A 22,706-nucleotide genomic window follows, 5' to 3' on the forward strand; every position below is an offset into this window, starting at 1 on the left:
GTTGTATTTATTCCATGTATAAGTAACCGATATCCTGTAGCTCAACCCTAACAATATGAAGTTTAACCACCCCACTCGCAACCTGAACTCGTAAGATTTTATAACCATATCTTTAGCTGAATATCTACTACAAACTGAAAGTTATCTCACCCCAGCCAACCACTCTGCTTCTATCTTTATCGCGCCCTCGATACATGAACCTTATCTCAATGTATCTGAACTGGAATTGAGATATGGGTTTGGTTGCCTGGAGAATCCTTTTGCGGTGGATTAGAAACGAGAAGAAACCCGGTAATGGCACTCGTACGCTAGCGTCGGGTCGAGATCTAAGGGTTGTTGGTGAACAATGCCCGCTAAGTAGGAGGGGTGGTTGCTACGAGAGAATCAGTGTTTCTTTTTCGCTGTGCAAACAATTGCTCGAGTGAAATTTGTCACTTTCTTTAATGTGTCACGATTCATATCCTTAGACTCTTCGCCACTACCATGGTTATATACTCACTCCTCCTTTGTTGCTGACTTTCAAGTTGAGTGAGTGTGATTTCACCCCTAAGAGCTATTTACGAGATTTGAGCAGCGAATTATGGCCTGGCTGGCTGGCTGTGATATTTGGTTTGGCGACGGGGTGGAATTTTAATGGGCTTAAATTTGGTTTTGATGATTGTGGTCGGAGGGAAGGAAGCTCTGTTGGCTGCTACATGACACGTCAAGACATTTAGCGTGGGCCGAGAAGAAGGGGGGATTGATTTTTTGTAACATGAGTGATTAAGTGTTTATCGTTGTGTTTTCGGCTTGGCGACGACAGTAACGATGTAAGGGTCATAATTCATAAGTTATGGGATATTGTGTTATGGCAAAATCATGATGGGGCGTGGAATAAGCGGTTTATTGTCAAAGGTTTAGTGGATTGTTATGAGTAAGCTTTGATAGGATCCAATCGGGGAGGAGTACTGAGATGCGCACTTTGTTTCAATCTTCTGAATCGTTGAAGTATTATGACATCGCGGTTTTTACGCCATGTCTTCAACCTTCTTTCCCATAACTCTTCCTTTTGCAGATTATTTTGGCGGTGCCAATTATGAAGAGGAAACTCGTATGTGGTCAATCCAGAGTTTGATTCCTAGGTCTTTTTTTCCAAAATCAATCATCTAACTTCCTCAAATAATCGAAAATAGGTAACTTCCATAAGGAGGCCAACCGCGAATAAGCGATTCAGAGAAATTTAAAAAAAATCCACTACAAAAGAACAGTGCCGGTTCTTATGTCATCGGATTTCTAATTGAAATGTATTGTTTGGTAACAAAATGATGATTTGTAAATCCTTATACATCCAACGGTGTTACCACTGGACTGTTAAGAAGTTGGCTGATCCTGGTGTTCTATGTTAGCGGCCAGAGGTTGAAACTGTACAGGATTCGTATGCAGCTATGAGAATGGGTCGCTGGTGATGTTCTTATCATCTACGATTTTCGTCCAAAAAATCCCCACAATTGTTTGAATGGTCTTACGATTTAGAAGCCCAGCGCGTCAGGAAATTAATAAAGAATTGAAGGGTCATAAATATGCCGATTTAATTTTGGTTCCTTGCTTATGTAAAAGAACCGATAGCCCAACTTAGGCAACATAGGGAGTTGAGCTAAAAAAAAGAGGTGAAATGAGGCAGTGAACAATTTCCGGCATAAAATGGGCTTTTGCACTCAGAACTTCATAATGAGAACATGCCGCGAAGACGGAATAGACCTGGAACCGATTCAATTGAGATCGCAGCCCGGCTTAACTACTTAGCAAAAGAAGAGCATTAGAAAAAGGGAACCAAAAAGAGACAATATCAGTGTTACATTGCCACAATGAGTTATATTATCCAAGGCGTAGCTGATAAAAATCGTTCAAATTTCAGCAGAATTAGATTTACCCACGGCCAAAAGTGGAAATAAAACAATCAGGAGTAACATCAAAAGTCCTGCAAATTATTCTGGCTACTCTGATAGGCAAAACTATTGGGACCTTTACGGAAAGACCATACTGTTGTAAGCTAAACTCTGTTAATAGCAGAAAATTTTTGGCATCAATTCAAAGGCTCGGTTGCCTTAACGTTCCAAGAGTGATGAGAACTTCACCATCCGTGGTCGTTGAAGGTTCACTTGGAAACAGAACGGAAAGCAATTAACGACGGAAACAAAATAGGTACCATTAACGCTTGGCGTTGCCAGGTCTTCAAAGCAGCAAACACGACCTGATAGGTCAGATGGTGCAAAAAGGAAGAGCTGACTTGTTCCTTGTTTACGAGCAGTACCGAGTGCCCACAATCGTGGCATGCCGACATATCTGGCACTGCTACCATTTGGGTGAGAGATACGGTTAACTTGCGCGTGCGGGTCCATGGTCAAAGACACGGCTTCGTTTGGTTTCATTGTGAAGAAGTCATGTTTACCTCATACCTCCGCATTGGAGGACGACATTATAAACATGGAAGGGATAATTCTAGTCGGAGGAGATGGCCGCCAGAACAAGACTTATTCCCCTAAATACCGGCAGCATTCCTACATTGCGACGCCCTGGTTGCGAGGACACTATCTCTGACGTAACTTTTGCTACGGAGCCCTTAATGTCAGCGGTTCAACGATGGAAGGTACTGGAAATTTGTCGAAGCTCTTTTTAGAGGGGTTAATCAGGGACATGTCCCACGCGTAAATAGAAGAATCGCAACTAAATCACTTGTTCATTTAGCAATGAGCTTTATTAACTCAGCTTTTAATGCATCTGCTTCCGAAAGGAAATTACGTCCTGGGAAATTACTCGTGTGCTGGTGGATCACTGAAATTGCAAACATACGAAGGAACCGGCTCAGACTTCGGCGGATTGCTCCGCGTAAGAGGCCAAGACGTGTCTAAACTTAGAGCATAAGAGCGGGAAAAAGAAACTCCGCCATGAAATCAGCAGGCAGAAGCCACGCTGTTTTCCGTAAACAGAGAGTCATGGGGCCTCGGGTATAAGCTGGTGACTCGGTGTCCATCGGCCACCCTGTTCTATGGAAGCTGCAAAGATGGAAGAGATCGTGCAGCCCCTTTTTCCTGTCCCTCTCATCCGAAAGAATGGCCATTCGTCACTACAAAGGAACTAGAGGAGACTTACTCCAAACTACAATTTTATTTTATTATGTATATATATATCCCGAAATATAACGGTAACGGTAGATTTCAAATAGTGTAGAACTGTATATCAAATTTCCACCCCAAAAAGTTTATCTCTATCGTGTGATTATAACTGTTGTTGTCAAAATTTCAATGCTACAGCGATTTTGAAAAATACACTTTATTTCTAGGATGAATTAAATAATTTCACTCGAATAGGGTTAGAAAATGAGTGGGTAATATGGTAGCCAAAAAGTAAGAGCCTCCTGAAAAATTAAGAGTAGATTACGCTGGAAAACAACACGCCGAATTATTTCCGAGCAGCGTTGGTGTTATGTTGTGATGAGCGTTATGAATGAAATAAAAAGATACAAAAAATTTTGGGTTTACTTACCGGATGCCGGGCAGCAACAGCCGCTGCATTTATGCTTGCACTTTGATACATTTTTTTCTATATATAAATACGTTGTAATATGAGATATATCTGCTTTGCGATTATACGTTTCAATCGAATTATAAAAGGTAAAACCATATAACACTTTTTTTCTCGTTGATTCTCGGTAGCAATTAATTTAAACCATTTAAAAACTAATACACTGACTCACTACGATGTACTATTAACGAATATGAGATCTATTATTAGCAAACACACTTATCTTTTTTGCTTCTCCTATTAATTCTTGTTATTATTAGATTGTACACAACATTCTATCTACACTTGAATGCATGTTTACATTTGAAACCATTATTTGGTCTCATATTATTTCCAACATGTTGTTTTTGTTGATTCACTCGGCTCATGTTTGAAGAATGATGAAAATCTGTAAGTAGAGAAAATGAGGGATAAGTAATGATAAATTCAAGTGGATTGACACATTTGGATATACAATAAACATACAGAGCGGCAAGCAACTGTGCAAATGATATGATGAAATGTTAATTGTAATATTTCATGGGAAAACTACATGAAAACAAAGTGTACACTGTGTTTGTTCACAAAGTTGTCGCCCCCATTGCTGATATAATTTGGTGGGCCAATTAATTGAGAAGAGAGAGGCTAAAGACAGCATTGATGTTGGTTCCAAAAGTGGAAAATTAAGCAATCACAGCATGATCTCCCAATAATCTGTGGGAATTATGTCCATGAATTTAACTTATACAAAACCCAATTTCCTGGCGACTGGCCGCATTGCTCTACCCGAAAATAAAGACAAACAATTCCAGTAGTCGTCTACTCTGGAATAATCAAATTAGCAAACATACACATGCATACACTTTGGAAAAACTTTTTCACCATTAAAAAGCCCATATTTGTGCCCAAATATTTACTTTCAAAATTCTGAAGGAGAGAAGGCATAGAACGAGATATGAAAATGAAAATCATCAAATATTTAATATGAACAGACACACATTATTTGCTATTCGTATATAAATGATAATTTCATTTCATCGTCCCATTATTTGACTTTAATTTCAAATACAAAGTCTTGTGTGAAACATGAACCTTGTGTACACAAATGCATATATTTTTATTTTTATGTGTTCGGAGCGTGTACTGAAATTATTATATTCAGATGGAGATATTCGTGCTTTTGTTGATGACAAAATAAATAGAAGTTTCTATTTAAAAAAAATGTAGATAAATGTATTTATGTAGGGACTTTGAAGAGTAAACGGTGCAGTAAAAATGCACAACTTTGCAATCATTTGGGAGAAAAACGCATGTAAAAAAAACTCGCAAAAAATGCTTGGACTTAGTTATATACTGTACATATGACTGTTTTGTGGCGGTACTATTTGGATTATTGGCTATTTCTGTGCCCGACTACCCAGATATGAAAAGAAAAAAAACAAGATGACCAGTGATCGTCAACCTTACTCTTGCTTGCTGCTTCCAGCTTCAGGCAGAAAAAAATTGAAGAAAGCTACAAACCAAAACAACGAAGTAACGATATGGTTTTCAGATTCGGAAACTGTCGCAACTGCACCGTATTAACAGCAATGTCCTTAATTCGAAAAGCTTGCCCGTAAACTAGAGATAACGTCACACTCAATCAGTCCAGTGATATCGTGGAAAATCCCCTAAGTATGTTAAGTTAAGCAAAACACACTCAAAAGCCCGATAAGCCACGTATTCACTGAGTTTGATTTCAAAAAAAGACTCGTGCGAGCTGTTTTAGTCCAGAGCGCAACTAGCGACTTGACGAAACTAACAAAAATCCTGGATACCCTCCTCCCCCCCGAACCTATTGAAATATTAGTTGGATTTATTATGTCCTCCAAAGTTCGACATTTCTGCTCACGGTGTCCCAATTATCGTAGGAGACTCAGATATTGCTAATACACTCGCTCCTATAGAGAAATGCCTGGAAAACTTAACAAGCCGGGAAACTAGAAGCTGGACGCTTCAGATATGAAAGCGACGATTTTATTAGTAATAGTGCGATTTCCACCAAACTTGATAAGATCATACTTTATATTAGAGTCCATATTATTTACATTTTTACTTTTCAGGACACTATGAAGTACTGAGAGGATTTTGCAGTCAATTATTAAAAATTATAATAATACACTATTATTAACTTTATTTATAAATTTTGCACTCCCCGTTGCATGTATGAAGACCCTCTTCTTAAATTCTATGAAGAACGATGTAACCCTCTCTACGCGTGGGCCTTCAAAGTTCCCACCTTCCCACCAAATATATACGCACACCCAGATAGGCAGACAAATACCGGCGGCGTCAATACTTTTCGTTGACAGGATATGGGATCACCAGACCTTACGTTTGCCAGCGATGCATTATCTAAGGATCTCCAATGGCAGATGAGCGGGAATATATATGCGCAGTAAACATCAGGCCACCATCTTTCAGATAGAGCGTAGGATAAGAGCAAAACATATCAAGGGTACCGGGTTGGGCACCCAAGAAAGTTGATAAGCAAATGTTTGAAGAAATAGTATTGCAGGAGACGATGGGACGATGGGAAACGTAGAAGGAAAGGCGGCGCAGGTTGTTGAAAGAATACAGAGAGCATGCGACGCTTCCATGCCACGCCGCATTCAAGAGGCAAATGCCTAACTTCTGGTGGAATGTCAAAATTGGAGAACTTCGCCTTAAAACCAGGAGACACAGCCACTGAACCAGGAACCGACCCGAGTCTGAAGAATTGCGCAACCGATATAAAAAGGCGAGAAAAGGACTGCAAGCAGCCATCTGTAGGGTTAAAACCGAACACTTCACGGAACCGGACTCCTACCCATGGAGAACTACATACAAGGCAGTCATAGCATCAATCAAGTGGGCTTATTAAAGTGAAGTACAGTGATATGAAGGCAACATCTAAACACGCCATCCACGTTCAGTTCGGCCTGTCAGTTACGCTTGAAGAGGCTGCATTTCACCGACGGCCGTAACATGGATAGGATAAAGTTCGTTCGTCAGTTTTGACTTATGCTCGCCTCAGTGCTACTCCACTGCAGTAGGTACATATTGCTTCCCGTAGCATTAAGTGTAATGATAATAAAGAGAACGTACAGTCTCATTAAAAATAAAATATGTAAAAAATAAGAATATAAAAGTAAACTGTGTGAATACCGTGCATTAAAGGAATGACCAGGAGACAGACACAAATAATATGCAAAACTAAATTTACAATATTCGTAAGATGAACAGAATGGAAAGTTTGACTTATATCTCCAAGGCATGATTCACGAGAGTTCTTTGTTGAAATGCCTTACTCCCCAAGTGAACCGCTAGGAAAACTTTTACTTACTTGCCTTTGCCCCGTTCGTTGGCGGAGTCGACTATGTCCTGAGCAGAAATCCTATAGTATTTACTCTATTTGGAGGACGACCGGATTCTGAAGATCCTCCTCCAAGGTCATCACTTTTCAGTTTCTCATGCTAATCAGGTTTACATGCAGCATCCAATCAGCGATGCCACTACCTTTGCAGTATTTCAAAACAATTTGCAAAAGCCTTTTTGTTTCTTCAATTAAATTAAACTAAAACCCAAAGCCTCCAAAGCCATGTACACATTTTCAGATTATCTTTCATCCAAGAAGATCTTTTTAATTAATGTTTATATCTTGACCATTGTTGCTAATATAATTCCATCTTAAAAACCCCAATACTGGGATAACAGCCTTCAAAATTGAGTGACAATGTTAAGCCAAGCTGCTAAATGATAAATGATATCAATTTTGAATGCACTCATGCCGTTTGCGATTAGTTTGGCGCACGATAGACCGGTACTACAAAGGTGAAGTGATAGGGGACCAACCTAGTTACCTTGTTTACTAGTCCTGCTTTCTGAATTAGACACCTCGGTCTCCGCCATCTAAGCAATCCATTCATTGAAGACACAAAACTAAATATTTGCACAAAACTTACATCTGATTGTTGCGACAAAAGCGATCTGAAGAATGACTCAGATGAACGTGTCTTTTTGTCGCTCACTTAAAATATTTTCTCCCTTATCTTTTTTGGCTAATGACCGTTGAAAAGCTACTCATAATCTCTGTTTAAATACATGTGACAATCTTGAGAGAGTGTGACGAACGAGGGGGGTAGTCGTCGAGTTGCTTTGTTGTTGATAGTAAGTGGAGAAGGCCGAACGAGGGAATTTTATGGCGACATCGTAATGAACGTGACTTGGTAGTTTGATTTGGATCAAGTCCGGCTCAAAAGTCGGCTTATCTAGGTTTATGTATGATTAGTGGTGCAGATTGTCGCCTTCACCGCGCTCTTTTGCGGGCTCAAGGCAGCGCTTCTTTTTATTCGATCAGCTTCTCCTTTCGTATGAGCTGTATGTTTGCAATTTTCCCCTATCAGCCTTTCATCAATTAAGTTTTTGATTGATTGCTGCAAAATACTAAGACTTGGCTTTTAATTATAGATATGGCGTGTGAGGTGTTATTTTTGAAGATTCATAAAACATTGTTTTGCTTTCAGTTGTAGCCGGGAAAGAAGACGTAATTGGGAGTGACGCAAGCATTGCAGATTATGTCATAGTTCGATTAAAAATTACGCGATAAATGCCCAGAAAAAACAAAGGAGATTTCGGTTAAATATGCCTTCAGCGTAGGCAACAGTAAAAGAGCTATATATGTGTATGCAATATAATCACAACCCAGATTTTTTGAAGGTCACTGCACTTAAGGAATGAGCAGAATTTTCCTAAAAGTATCGGTATAACTTTCACCAGCGCCTTAAAGGTAGTCTTGAATTATCCGCTCGACTAGCGCACATTAATTTCCGTAAGTCTTATACAGGATCACAGACATAACTCTCGCAGAAGGCCTCATTAATCCTTCTTTTCTTATCTTGACTCACATACCGACTCATAAGTAAATCCATCTTTTTTTTAAAACATCACCTCATCATGTCATACGACCACTTATTTCGTTTCTATTTGATTGCGATTACAGATTTGTATTATTAAGTCCAGCACTTCAAGTTTTTTCTCACTCATTGATTGCATCATTCTGAGAAAAAATTATTGGGATTTCAGTGATTAAGCACATAATATTATCTGATCGATCGACTCAATCTATATAGCGTTCCTTGGGTATAAGGTAGCGTTCGCTTTTTTTCTTCACAATCGCTATGAAGTGGTTTTTCTCTTTATTTTTATCTTTTTTTCTACAAATAATTCCCTGATCGATTTCTATCTGCTTTTGTTGAAATTGTAATCAAAAGGGGTTATTAATTTTATTGTTGATGAATTGGTTAGTAATTGAATGGTTAGCAAGAAAAAAACCTGAAAATTTAATTAGAAATAACATTTTACCCCGAAAATGTATATATATGGAATGATATTGGAATTTGGGTTTAAAAAAGTTTTATATAGAAAAAATAAACAGAAATCTTGATAATTACGCTAGTCGTTCAGCAGCTTCAACAATTGTGTGCTAGATTAAATCAAAATGATAACAGACAATAAAAGGTGAACACGTTTTTTGCGTACATGACTAGGTGGTATAGTGATGAATGGGGCGAGACTCTTTTATCAGATTCAAATCAATATTGACCTTCTACAACTTCGGACAAAACAATAAAAAAAAGTCCACAAAGGCGTTTAGAATGTATTAACTCATCTACTGAAAAAAAAGCTTGAGTTAATCCATTCTGACGCTTTATATCATAGGGTAATGCATGTGCAATATCCTGCAATGTTGACGAAAAATGTATATCACATTTCATATTGATTAATTAAAAGAATTTCCGCCGCTGATTATGGTAGTGATATGACTAAGTAGAGGAGCTAGTACAGTAATTTGTTCAGATGATTTGGTGGCATAAATGGGCGGGTTGGGAACTGCTCTCTTATATAGAAGTATCTTCGAAAAATATACATCAATCAAACACGGTGAACATAAAAAAGTACAAAGTTTCATTTTTTTCTGCTTAAGCTAGGTGCAATTGTTTTGTGGTCGAGCAAATAATTTTTTGAAATTTTTAAAGATTTTTTAGACAAATACAAAGCCGAACAAAAACATCCATGACGATCGAAATTCGAACGCAAAGCAACGAGATAGAGAGACTGACAATTAATTAATCTAATCATTGATGAAGTAAGCATTTAAACTATGATTTTTCCTGGAAACCATTTGAATTAGGTACTATACGTTACCATGATGCAGGTCCAATTGCGAATTCGAGCCATAAGCTGTATGCTTCAGAAGGTGAATGTCAGAACTTCAAACATCCTATTTCGTTATCTAAATGACAAACAAATATCAAGCACCATCCATCATAGAATGAAAGGCTCAGTCAGCCTAGTATACCGCTTGTAATTTACATAAGTAAAGGCAAGACTATTCTTATTCAGCTTTTTAGATACTCGGTTGGAAATGAGCATTTCTTCAACCAGTATAAAATGAGATATTACTCACATCCAGGCGGAAATTTGCCATTATGAAGCAATCCACTGCCAATGGCGAACCTTCTTTCATAGACGACAGGGTCAGCGTTTTTGGGGCTCTTTAAATTCTAGATCAAATCTCTTTCTGTGTCTTTTTATACATAGAGAATTCAGGGGGAAAAAATGCAAATGCATTTTTGGGAATGCAGATCAACGAAATTTTTTTTATTAGAGGATGAGTTGCTTTAATCAACTGTTCTACCAAAATCGATGCTCTTCAATGACCTAGTCAACAAGCCGCGGAAATTATGGATCAGCATTGATTTAATGATTCGAAAAATACCTTCCATATGCTCAAATAAATTTCATAATAACCAATCACTGTATTTCCTGAAAATATGCACTCAAATACACAAAAGCTTTCATACCTGAATCTTCGGTTGTTTGGTTTATGATTTGTTTAAAGAATTCTTGAGAGTGAAAACCCTCATATTAACTTCTCATAAGAATTCCACAATATTTTTCATTCATTTCACACGGAAAATTTGGAAAACATTGGACAACGCTTTATAGAACTAGAGAAGATCTTTTAAGAATAAATTAACCAGGTGCATCACAGACACTTCTTAGCCAACATTATGATTTCAAGGCTTTTTTTTAGGGTGACAATAACAAATATTTAAAAATTAACAAGTTGAAAACATTTCGATATCTCTTAAACACATTGCATGAACACAATCCACAAAATTCAGGAGACGCGATTTCATTCCGACTAGTTCGAGGAGCTACAAAGGACATCTGGACAAAATAATTTTAAAAAATAATTAAGTCGGCATTTCTCTTCATTAGAGCACCAATACTAACTAAACAAATATACCTGGCAGTTTGTCTATTATCTAATTTTAGAATATGAATTCTGCCACTGGATACCCTTTACCTGTATCTGGATATAAGGTGTATATGACAAGCAAATATCCACAAATGATGAATTGATTACTTAGACAAATCTTGCTCTTATTTTTAATAGCTCCATTTACACTTAATCCTCCCCCTAATAAAGCCTCATGTAATATGTATTACGGGGCCCTAGTAATTTATCTAATTTTACTACTCCCCGTTTCTGCCTGTTTCATGAGACCTGCAACCCTCATATATACATAGCTCCTAATCAAGGGAACTTCACTTGTAGAAGGTTCCTTTCGTACCCATTTTATGGAGGGATTGCAATTTAGTTTTTGCCTTTACGTGTTCCTTGTAATACTCCACCCCCTACTTAGTGTACGTTTCGTAGGAATCATAAAAGTGAACTTTTATGACTGTCATATATAGTATCCTTAATGACCCGTATGTCTTCCTACATAGTACATAGATATAGTATTGATTCGACTGAGGTTTGTGGCATGATATAAGAAGAAACAGGCAAAAAAGGAACTCTGTCATAGATTTAAAAAAGTGGGGAAATAACATATGCACTACGAAGCTTTCCTGGATTTTTCCTTTTTATCTATACTTCCCAGTCTATTTCTCTTGCGACCACGACTGAAAAGTAGAAAATCTCTGAAATTATCATAACTCTGAGCTGGTCCTTTCAAATAAATAGAAGTCAATATGGATCTACGGTATCCTTACATCCGTCGCCGCATCAGTTCATGACCTCGTTCCTATCCGTCAATTCTTATCACTTATGCCTATTTCAATTACGACACGCTAGAATAACCTCAACGACATGTCTATCGAAGCGAAAAGAACCGCATAAAATCCGCTTAATGCCGCCACGAATCATTGCGTTAATAATTTAATTATATGTATGTATGTCGTATAGATGCGTGTGCATGTAAAGTGGTTGATAGTGGCGACGAAGCGCGCCCGTCGGAGCAAGAGGTTAGCTGTACAGGAGCGAATGTGTTTAACAGAACGCAATGGAGCATGACAAGACCAAAGGGGAGTAGTCACTGTGGATGGGAAAATGGATATTGTATGCAATGGCGAACACCTCTGCTGGCGACAGGTTTCAGCAGGGGCCCTCTCGCTTTAATGGCCATGGGAAAATTCAATGGTGTCATAGAATGAAAGCCGTTTCTTGTTTGCTGGGTATTTGCATTGACGTGGACAATACAAAATTGACTAGTTTGAACTATCCCCGCTTCTGTGGCTCTCTTACCCCGCGAGTGATTAACAAAATGACCACCAACTAGGGCCTTTCTGTTAATGTACTATACAGAGCCATGCTGGAGCGGATCTACAGTTCTGATGTGGCCCAGAATTGAAGCGGGTTGGGAAGCGGTCGATGAAGCCCGAGGGGTTGGGCTGGCAGCATAATTTAAACGTTCATGTAGACAACATTCATACCTGGCCACCAACTGACCATGTGTTTATTATGTGGTTTTCCGACTGGAAACAGTCTCTGGGCAGTCCAGTCAAATGGATTACACGCTATCAGAGATTAATTGGTGGCTAAGTTACTATCAGAATTTGATACGACAATCAAAGGACATCTAGGAGGTGGGTTTTACAGCAAATCATGACAGCGACATGGAAAGGTTTGGCTTGGTATGATCGTTTACATTATTTCGATACTTCTTATGGTTGTGGGGCTTCGTTTGAGCGATATGTAGCAGGCAGTCAAATAGCCGACTTTCCCCCTCCCGTAGATAACTTGTGGGGCACTTAAAAAAAATTAACTTTTTCACTCTTCAGTTTCCATTCATTTATGTTAACAGATGCTTACACCTTACACCCCATTTTTCGTGGTAACAAAAAACAGTGAAACCATCACGCATATCTAACCATTTAGTAATTGACCGCCATATGCTCGCTCGGCTCATCAACCATCATTTTCCACGGCCCAAAAGCAGAGAAGCCGGCAGAACTCGAAAAAACGTGTCGGCTACCTGTAAATTAACAGGCGCGAGTGGAAATCCAACGCTTCAAATAATGTACTGGGAACATAATTATTTATCAGAATCCAAAATCTTTTTTGAATGAATAATACATTTAAGTATGCATATTTCTACGCTTAACGATCCGATAAAAATTCAAATTAACCACTTAAATTTTGCTGGAAACAGAAATCAACTCGGAATTAATTCATTGGAGATGATATATTAGGAAGGGGACAGGGGGAAGTAGCCGGCAGCAATGGCAATCACAAAAACTACAGAAATGAACAGATGAAAAGATTCAAGTGGAATGTTCAAAATGTGGCGATCATTCTATAATTCTATGAATGTTTGAGGGGACGAGGTCTACCAATGCAAAATTTCAATCTGTTCCGATGGCGGCGATTGTTGCGGTGAATGGATTCTGTGGCGACCCAGGGCGGTAATTTACCACATTTCTAATTAGCGTTAATTAGACGCTTTGATTAGTGCCGGCCGGATAGAGAGTGGAGTTAGCAAAGCTGTTGCAGATGATGTTAGAGACGATGATGTTCGGTGACTAGACGCTAGACTTAGTTAAGATACTTTTTTTTTAAATTTTCTATTGAAGAAATGTGACGGGGGGAGATGTTTCTTAATTTTGGTCCAATGATGGCTGGATTTTCTGGGAGGTGGATTTTGAATGAATAATTTCACGACTATCTGGGAGCAGTTTTTTGACTTGATTGTTCGTGCTTAATTGCTTTTATTATCGCCACCTTTATATTGTCGTACTATTTTTTCAATTCCCCGTTTAATGATTGGCGACTATGGGTGGAGAAGAAGAGATTACAATCTGCTTTTCATCATCATTGAAAGCAAGAAGCACATTTACTAAAGCGAACGCAAAGCAGAGAGAACAATGTTAGGATCACCAAGCAGAAAGACAAGATCGGCTACCACAAGAAACCCTCAAAACCAATTTAGAATGTGTAACTAGCTGGCATGACAACAACATCTCGTCAAGCCACAAATCAGTACCACAACTCTGACTTAAGGCTTCGAAATTCACGCGGAATTAACTTGATATTTCAATTAACCAGTAGATACGAAAGTCCAATTCTCCTTTTTGAAAGGACGATAATTTCCCTCAAAAACTCACAACCAGTGTGTGCAGAGCTAAAAGAGCGTTATGAACACAAAGCTGAGCGCTTACTTCCCAAAATGTTGTAATGAAATATGGGTTCCCTGGTTTAAGCAGCCAGAATACAAAAGGCTGAAAGTAAACTTGAACCACGCCAGCTTATTTATAAAAAGAATTCAAACCCAAGCATCAGCAGAAAAGGTCTCGTTGACCATGTTCTAAGACGTGGAAAGTGTATTTTTTTGAAATTATTTCGAAGGATAGCGTACAATAAACAGAAGTTTTGGACAAAATTAAGCCAATGATGAAAGAGAAACATCGTGGATCAATAGATAAATGTTCTCCAGCAAGATCCCGTATGTTCTTCACATTGCTCAACTAGCCGGTGAAAGCATTAACAAAGTGAGCTGACAGGTTCTGCCTCATCGTCCTTACAGTCTCGAGTTAGTATCATGTGATGTCCATTTATTTAATCCAGGGAAGGAGAGAGTACATGAGAACCCGTTAAGTGTAACAAATATGTCGAAAAATTTATACCAAACTGGCTTAACGTGTTGACTCCTAACGCCATATAAGCTACGCCGCTGAAAGTCTCTTCTCACAAGCTGGTACCGAATATGCTACGTCCCAGAAATTTGTATACTGAAGGGGAAAATTCCGCGGCAAAGGAGCTAAAAAATCATAAGTCGCCAGGAGCCGATGGAATTACAGCCGAATTGGTTAAATATGGAGGCGACCAGTTACACCAAGTGGTTCATCAACTTGTGCTCAAGGTATGGGACAGACTGACGATTGGCAACGAGGCATTATCTGTATCATACATAAAAAGGGAGATATCACACAGTGCAGCAATTAGAGAGTATAACGTTGCTGAGTACCATCTATAAGATATTCTCCACTATCTTGCTAGGCCGGATAGCCCCATACGCCCAGAACATCATTGGCCCATACCAAAGAGGATTCACTCCAGGCAAATCAGCAACATATCAGATTTTCTCTGTGCGGCAAGCGATGGAAAAACTGTTGGAATATGGACAACAGTTGAACCATCTATTCATCGATTTTAAAGCTGCCTATGATAGCATAGCCAGGGTAAAACTGTACACGGCCATGAGAGAATTCGGTATCCCGACAAAATTATTATAATAATACTGACTAGGCTGACCCTGACCAATGTGAGCGGTCAGATAAAAGCAGCAGGATCACTCTCAAGACCATTCGACATCAACAACGGTTTACGACAAGGGGATGCACTATCATGCGTCCTCTTTAATCTGGCCCTTGAGAAAGTGATCCGTGATGCTGAGGTAAATGCAAGAGGTACGATACTCTTCAAGTCCACCCAACTACTGGCCTATGCTGACGATATCGACATCATGGGAAGAACCACCCGAGACGTTCAAACTGCCTTGATCCAGATCGAGCAGGCGGCGCGAGATCTTGGGCTGCACATTAATGAAGGCAAGACAAAATACATGGTGGCAATGTCAGCACCGAAGACGAATCAACCAACAACATCAAACCGCACTGGTCAAACACAAACACGAACAAGAATGAGGATAGGGGAATACAACTTTGAGACCGTTGACAATTTCTCCTATCTAGGGTCGAAAATCACAACCGATAACAACTACGATGATGAAATCCGCGCACGGTTGTTGTCAGCCAACAGAGCCTACTTCAGCTTACAAAGACTGTTCCGCTCCAAACGTCTCACCATAGGGTCAAAGCTCTTACTGTACAAGACTATGATCTTGCCAGTCCTCATGTATTCCTCGGAAACTTGGGTTCTTAGCAAGAAAAATTGCGAACTCTTGGCCGCGTTCGAGAGAAGAATCCTCCGAAGAACTTTTGGCCCCCTACATGAGGATGGACGATTCCGTAGCCTACACAATGACGAAATCTATGAGCGATACCATGACCGTCCGGTTGTGGATAAAATCTGGCTCAATAGGTTACAGTGGGCGGGTCACTTAATCTACTGCTACATGCCATGTGCTCGCAACCCCGTGGGCGCACACTAATCCAGTGCATTTGATAATACATTCATACGAACTTCGTCCCGGCTTAGTTTTACCGCCACAAAGAAGATTGACGCTTATCCCCGCCCCCAGTTTGCGTGTAAAACACTAATGTAAAAGGAATTCTTCGCAACCGGTATAAAAAAGCTAGTAACCCGTTGGGACATGTACTTAAATGTTGGTGGGGATTATGTTGAAAAGTTAGTAAAGTTTTATTTTGTAAAAATAAAATCGGATCAATTCGTCTCTTTAACTAATTATTGAATGAACCATAATAATCGTTGGCGCAACAATCCATATTGGATGAGGGCCTTGAAGTGCGTTAGAGCACTTCATTCAAGACCGTAACGACACACTACAGGATTACAGTACCTTATAGGAGCCAATGTGGTCAGCATTGCGCTCGCCCGAGATTATTACCCTGATTTAATTCAGGTACTCATTCACAGCTGAGTCGACTGGTATCCGACATCAAATCACGATACAAATTCCACTGTCACCAGTGAGATTTGAACCGCAACCTTCCGTACGACAGCCTTGTGCTCTAACCACTCAGCTGTCTGGACACTACATACTATGAAGATAGCCTCTGTAATACCGCCAATGACAATAGGAATTTTGCCTACCGCGTAAATTTAAGTGTCCCATGAACATTATTTGTCCATCAGGATATATTTACCAGAAGGTGGGCTCTAGGTGGAATCAAATCGAACATGCTTACATCGTAGGCAAAATTACTGCAGGGATAACTAAAAATAACGATTGTTTTCAACTGTTAGGTTCGACACTCCAATATTCCAAAGTCGCTAGCGTGCAGAAACACCAAGTTTTACTGGCTTGTAATCAATACCCAGCGATCGTTATTAAAAGTAGCAAGAAACTGAAACCCGGAAAAAAATTTGGCGTTGTTTGTCATCATTCTTTCTATAAATCACTGGTGAATTTTGTGATTGCAACTAAAATTTCCGATGAGCCAATCAAGGGCTCAGGCAATAATACAACCCGAAAACGCAGGATGTTTCGATACTGGTTTTGGACTGGAACTGGGCCAGTGAATGGCCCCAAAACTTACCAACTTTGCTGAAACACTGGACAATCTAAAAGATACTAACTCTACGTATTGGGGCATCATCCTAGAATACGCTAAGTGCGATAATTATTGCGTAACATCGAATAATCATAAAGCGTTTAGTAAAATGTGCTGCAGGAAAATGGCATAAAAGATACCACGTCTGGATACTATTTTGAATAAATAAACGATTTTGTACATCGGAGTTTATTTACCAACAGAACCCACAATTGAAAGGATCAAACCTTGGTGTTGTTCATAAATATCAAGAAAGATGTCAGACACCAGTCAATTCACCTGTGAACGAATACCTAAGCCTAACCATGGTAATAATTCTAGAGAAGCGTAATGATGATCCCATTACCTCCTAGTGTGCTGTTGTTAGGGTCTCCAAATAGAGGGCTAAGTGTGGAGAAGAGTTTCTTATTCTTATATTTATCAGGCAACATTGCTCCCGCATTTCGTAGTATTTGTCACTTGTCTCTGAAGCTACTTGATCGTCACAATCCGCAAGCCTATGGAATTTTAGAAACGTTCTTCTACTTGATTTCAATAACAATAGTCTAGAATCACATTGTGAAAATTCTACTATATTTTCTCTCTAAATCCAAGCCAATAATAAAACCATTCAATCCTTAGAGACAATATGTTCAAATCGGCGAAATATCATCATTATCATCAAATATGATTGCGGTATGCAGCGGAACACGGTTGCGTGGGTGATTCAAAATGATCTTAAATTCAAATTAACGACCACCCATCCCCTCGGCCATATGAAGTCTACCAACAACACTGACATCCATCCCTCCCACGAGCATGAATGTGAATTTGACGAAATTGATTTAATTTGCCCATTTTTCTTTGGCTCATCTGTTTATTGCTTCTGATTTTTTTACCCCCTGTCTTTGATTTGTGTGTATGTAAATAAGTCAACAAGATGTTGGCATTCGCCAAAAGGCAAGTCTTGAAAATATTTTAACGATTTGCCACAGAAAAAATATATCATATACTTATAATGAAAACAAAGATACGAAAAAAAATACAAGTGAATAATAAAAATAGAAAAAGAAGAGCAAAAATTCCAAACAGTTGCCAATTTGGTTTAGCCCGATTGGGGAGACGTAACAATGCGGCGCGAAGCGAATTATTTAAATGGCTTTCTTGCAAGTTGAATGGCTTCCATTCTCGTTGAATAATGCTCAGAATATCGTCGGTTTTGGGTGGACAAGAAAAAGATGAAGAAAAATAATCTTAGATGGGTTTGTAAAGGCAGTTTCTGACGATGTGCTGGGCGATTATGTGTACGCTTGTATCAATTTTTGTGTATTTGATTGATAAGCGGTTTGCTGGGTTGGCATGAAAGTTCAAGAAATTGATCAATAAGTTCTCGCTTACTCCTAGAAGTGTAGTGGCCCTGGTTGCGAAGACATAGTACGTACTATTGATACCGATTTCGTTTGCTGAACCTATCGATCAACATTCAATTTCTAGATGCAACAAAGTCTTAAAATGTGTGAAGCCTTTTGTGGTGAATGCCGCGATCTAGCAAACGTCGTGGGCAAAGAAGGTAGAGAACAATGAATGGATCCCGAAACCGCAATCATCACCATTATTATCTCCACACACACCATTCAGTGAAACAGTCAACGATAACAATAAACCCGACCGCACAAAGTCGATGCAGACCACAACCGCAACATGTAATTCAATCCACATCTTTATAACATTTTTCTTAATATTTTGCTCGTTTTGCCTTCATTCTTTCCCGCCGAGTTGGCGATCATTAGAGGAAATGACCGATCCCGGTCACGCTGAATGATCATGTTAAGCACCCAAGCAGACCAGGCACGTCATTAACCGTGAATGCTGGTGACGCTGACATCGACAGTGATCCGTGTGAATTTACCAACTAGACAGTAAACTCATGAAGGGGGTTCCGTCGAAGCCGGGGAAGCAATTGAGTATAGCCAGACCACAGAAGGTAGTATACTATCTACAGTACTTTTACCTTATACGTTACTCTCTTGCGTACGTACACATGATACGCGTCGTTGGACTTACGGTAGCTGCAGCAGATGATTGCCATTATACATGGTTGCGGCCGCTATAGTGATCTTGGATCCGTATCTTGATCATAATTGCAACTAAAGTTAGATGACATTGTCACGTGCTATTAGCACCCTCGTTACCATTAATAAGTTCTATGCCACACGGATTAATTAAGAGTGAACGGTATTTGGAGGGAAATGGTTTCTAAGGTTAACCGGTTCATGGTGCCTTATTACCCTGATCGTATTATGGGATAATGGCCGACGTCAAAGATAGAATTATGATGCGAAAACCACGATAAATCAAGCATGCTTGTACATGGACTCTATGGGAAGCAATCAGTTGCTATCTCACTTGTGTAGAAAAGACATGTAGGTAAGTTTAGAGGGAGCAAGTAAATAATAACTAATCTAACTTTATTTAAAAAACAACATTCTTCAAAGAAGTGAGCATTTTGGCTTCTTCCTCTAAATCCTCATTGACGTATTCTCTTTACGCAAGCGGCCATAGTGTAATCACCAATCTTTCTCTTGGTAGTAACGGGCTTCCAATCTAATTGAGGGCCTCCAGTGTCTCATGTTAAAATTCCTGATTCTCAAACAACCCGTAATCAAGGTCTAACTCTCACCAAATCCACCTTCAAATTTCAGTGGGTCGAGGCTAGGACTTTACGTTTTTCTTTTGCAGATAACAATGGAGAGAAGCTTATAAAGAAAATTACCAACTTGATCGCAAGGATTCAAACTATAAATTCGGCCTCCAATGTATCCTTGCTCCATAGAGAAGAAGGAGAAATTCGGATTTAGAAAAATAAATGGCCCACCAATGCCGTTTATGGTATAAAGATTTGACATTTATGGCATTGTGCTTTTCCATCAGGAAGTGCCGAACACGCATGGGTGATAAACAATATGTCAAAACTTACACTAAATAAAGGAGCATTCGCGGACAATATTAATTTTTTTAGTTTTCATCATCGAACTATTGTTTTGGCGTTTTAAAAGTGGTGACTTCGAATTTGCAGACAAGGAACGCAGAAAACCGCCAAAAAGATACAGAGATGTGGAATTGCAGGTGTTGTTGGACGAAGATCATTCGTAAACTCAAAAACATTTCGCAGACCAGCGCTTGTTTCCAAGTGCCTGTGAAAGATGGGGAAGATTCAGCAGATCGATAGATATGTATCACATGAATTGAACGAGAGGGAGAGGTGCAAAGATAATACAGGGGATTTTTAGCCAGTGCAATACAAAATCAAACCGTTTTTGCATCGCATGGCTACTGGGTAGAAAAGCATATTTTTTAGAATTCCAAGCGAAAAAAATAATGCGTGCACGATATCGGTCAGGAGGGTATGCTCAGTGTTTGGTGGGACTAGAAGAACGTAGTATATTATGATTTGTTAAGGCCAAGTGAAACGACTAATACTATCCACTACCAACAACAATTGATCGATTTGAACAGTTGGGTGCTTGAAAAGCGACTAGAATACCAAAAGAGGCAACACAGGCTCATTTGCCTTCATGACAATGTGCGGCCCAAAAAAACCCTTGCACTATGCCCGAAAGTGGCGGAGGCATTTTGGCCCATTCCGAGCGAAATGCTTGCTTCAGGTGATCAATACTGGTGCATTTTTTAGAGCCAACCTTGTCCTTCAATATATCCCAGACAGAGAAGTCTAATGGATTTGCCAACCATTCTGAGCTGCGCCCACACCATCACCATCGGTACCGCCTGCTGGCTTTCCGGTGACCATCCCAAGTTGTAAGCTTGCGAAAGACTTCGCTGGCAAACAAACTCGATGATTTGATTTGTTCGCGAACTACACAATCAGGGTCTCGTCAGAAAATGCAGCAACTCACCACTTTTGGCCCGACAAAGCAATTGCTGGGCTCGTTCTACTCGAACTTTTTTCTGTTGCGGTGTAAGACCATGTGCTTTTTGGAACTTCAAAGACTTTTCAAAGCTCATTTGTCACTATTTGTTTCATCCTTCATGGAGGTCTTCCACAGAAAAAAGACTTTCGCGATAGTCTTGAACGTTTTAAAAAAGTGAAACATACATATTTGGATGCCGATGAAGATACCAATAGAAACCTGAGCACTGGCTTTAATTGAAGTAATCAAAGAGGCAACAGGACACCTTAGTAAAATCACAATGCACTGTATAAATTTGCAAAAAAAATGCCAATGCCTTGTAGATATCATAATTAAGCATTGTAGGTTTGGTGCTCAGGGGTACGAAATGAGAACTCCGAGCATCCACAGAAACTATGAACAAAAAATATAGAAGACACAAATACGTACCCCTTTTATACACCTCCGTTCGTAAATTTCAAATTAATTTTTTTTTTTGTTAAAATGGAGTGCCAAATCGACAAAGATGAGCATTTGCGACGTCGTCTTTTTTGTGAAACTAATTGAGGTACCAAAACCAGGAAAGTTGCTCGAGAAATTTTCTCCGTGTACGAAGAAAGCACTAAGCCTAAAAAAACTGCTCGAAATCGGTGTACAAAGTTCAGAAATAGGAACTTCGACCTGAAGAACGCTGCGCAGTTTGGACGCTCCGTTGTGTTCGATAAAGAGCGACTGAAACACCTTATTCGTAAATATATGCTATGAACTGCTCGACCGGCACTAAACAACGAATACGGAACATTACATTCAGCAAATGAAACGAGTGTCCGAATAGCTCAGTGGTTAAAGCAGTGGGTTGTCATACGGAAGGCCGCAGTTCAAATCTCGCTGGTGGCAGTGGGATTTGTATCGTGATTTGACGTCGGATACCAGTCGACCCAGCTGTGAATAAGTACCTGAATCAAATCAGGGTAATAATCTCGGGCGAGCGCAATGCTGACCACATTGCCTCCTACAGTGTTCTGTAGTGTACCGTTGCGGTCTTAAATGAAGTGCTCTAATACACTTCAAGGCCCTGATCCAATATGGATTGTTGCGCCAACGATTATTATTATTATTATTATTAAATGAAATGAGTACAGAAAGGTATCCAGTAAAAACGAATTCATCAGCGCAATGGGCTCATCATGCAACACGATATTGCTCATCCTAACACTGCTAACATGACCAAGGAAGCAATTCAAACACTCATTAGGACGAATTTCCTTATCCTCCCAAGAATTCTTCCTCCTTCGATCACTTTTCGTTATTATGGCGTTTCAATAATGACGAAACCAGTACATTTCTTGGATGGACGAGTTGTTCTAATCGAGACCCGGCGATTTTTCGCTGCAAAGCATTGGTATGCTTGTTGTGCGATAGGTGCAAGCTATAAACTATCACGGGGATACACTGGCAACTAATTCGATACTATATTTCTTTAAAAAATAGCTTTAAACAAACGAGCATGACATATCGAACAACTCAATATTATAGTTTTAAAGTGCCACTTGTTAGGTAATGGAAGTTAGGAGTATCACGAAAATTGGACTAGGGCACGTTGAATGTGGGATAGAATCGGATTCGAGCTCTAACCCTCTAAGCTCGGATATAGACAAACGAAACTAATCTTTGAAACAGAAATGGAAATGGCGAAATGTCAAATTTCTGTTG

At 39.5% G+C, this 22,706-nt stretch overlaps 1 protein-coding gene across 2 annotated transcripts in view; it reads right to left on the reverse strand.

Annotated features, from left to right (window-relative positions):
* LOC119653689 (protein groucho-like) overlaps positions 1-22,706 on the reverse strand; it is a 98,928-nt gene that overhangs the window by 47,797 nt on the left and 28,425 nt on the right. The window contains exons 1-2 of one of the 2 annotated variants that reach the window (XM_038058560.1): positions 9,766-10,139; positions 3,523-3,949 (exon numbers count right to left, since the gene is read on the reverse strand). In XM_038058560.1, coding sequence (XP_037914488.1) covers positions 3,523-3,573 — 51 coding nt within the window. In that variant the 5' untranslated portion in view covers positions 3,574-3,949; positions 9,766-10,139. Of the gene's footprint in view, positions 1-3,522; positions 3,950-9,765; positions 10,140-22,706 lie in introns of those variants that run through there. The other variant, XM_038058559.1, reaches the window with a different exon arrangement.

Source organism: Hermetia illucens, chromosome 4 (genome assembly GCF_905115235.1).
Source record: "Hermetia illucens chromosome 4, iHerIll2.2.curated.20191125, whole genome shotgun sequence".
NCBI classification, from domain to species: domain Eukaryota; kingdom Metazoa; phylum Arthropoda; class Insecta; order Diptera; family Stratiomyidae; genus Hermetia; species Hermetia illucens.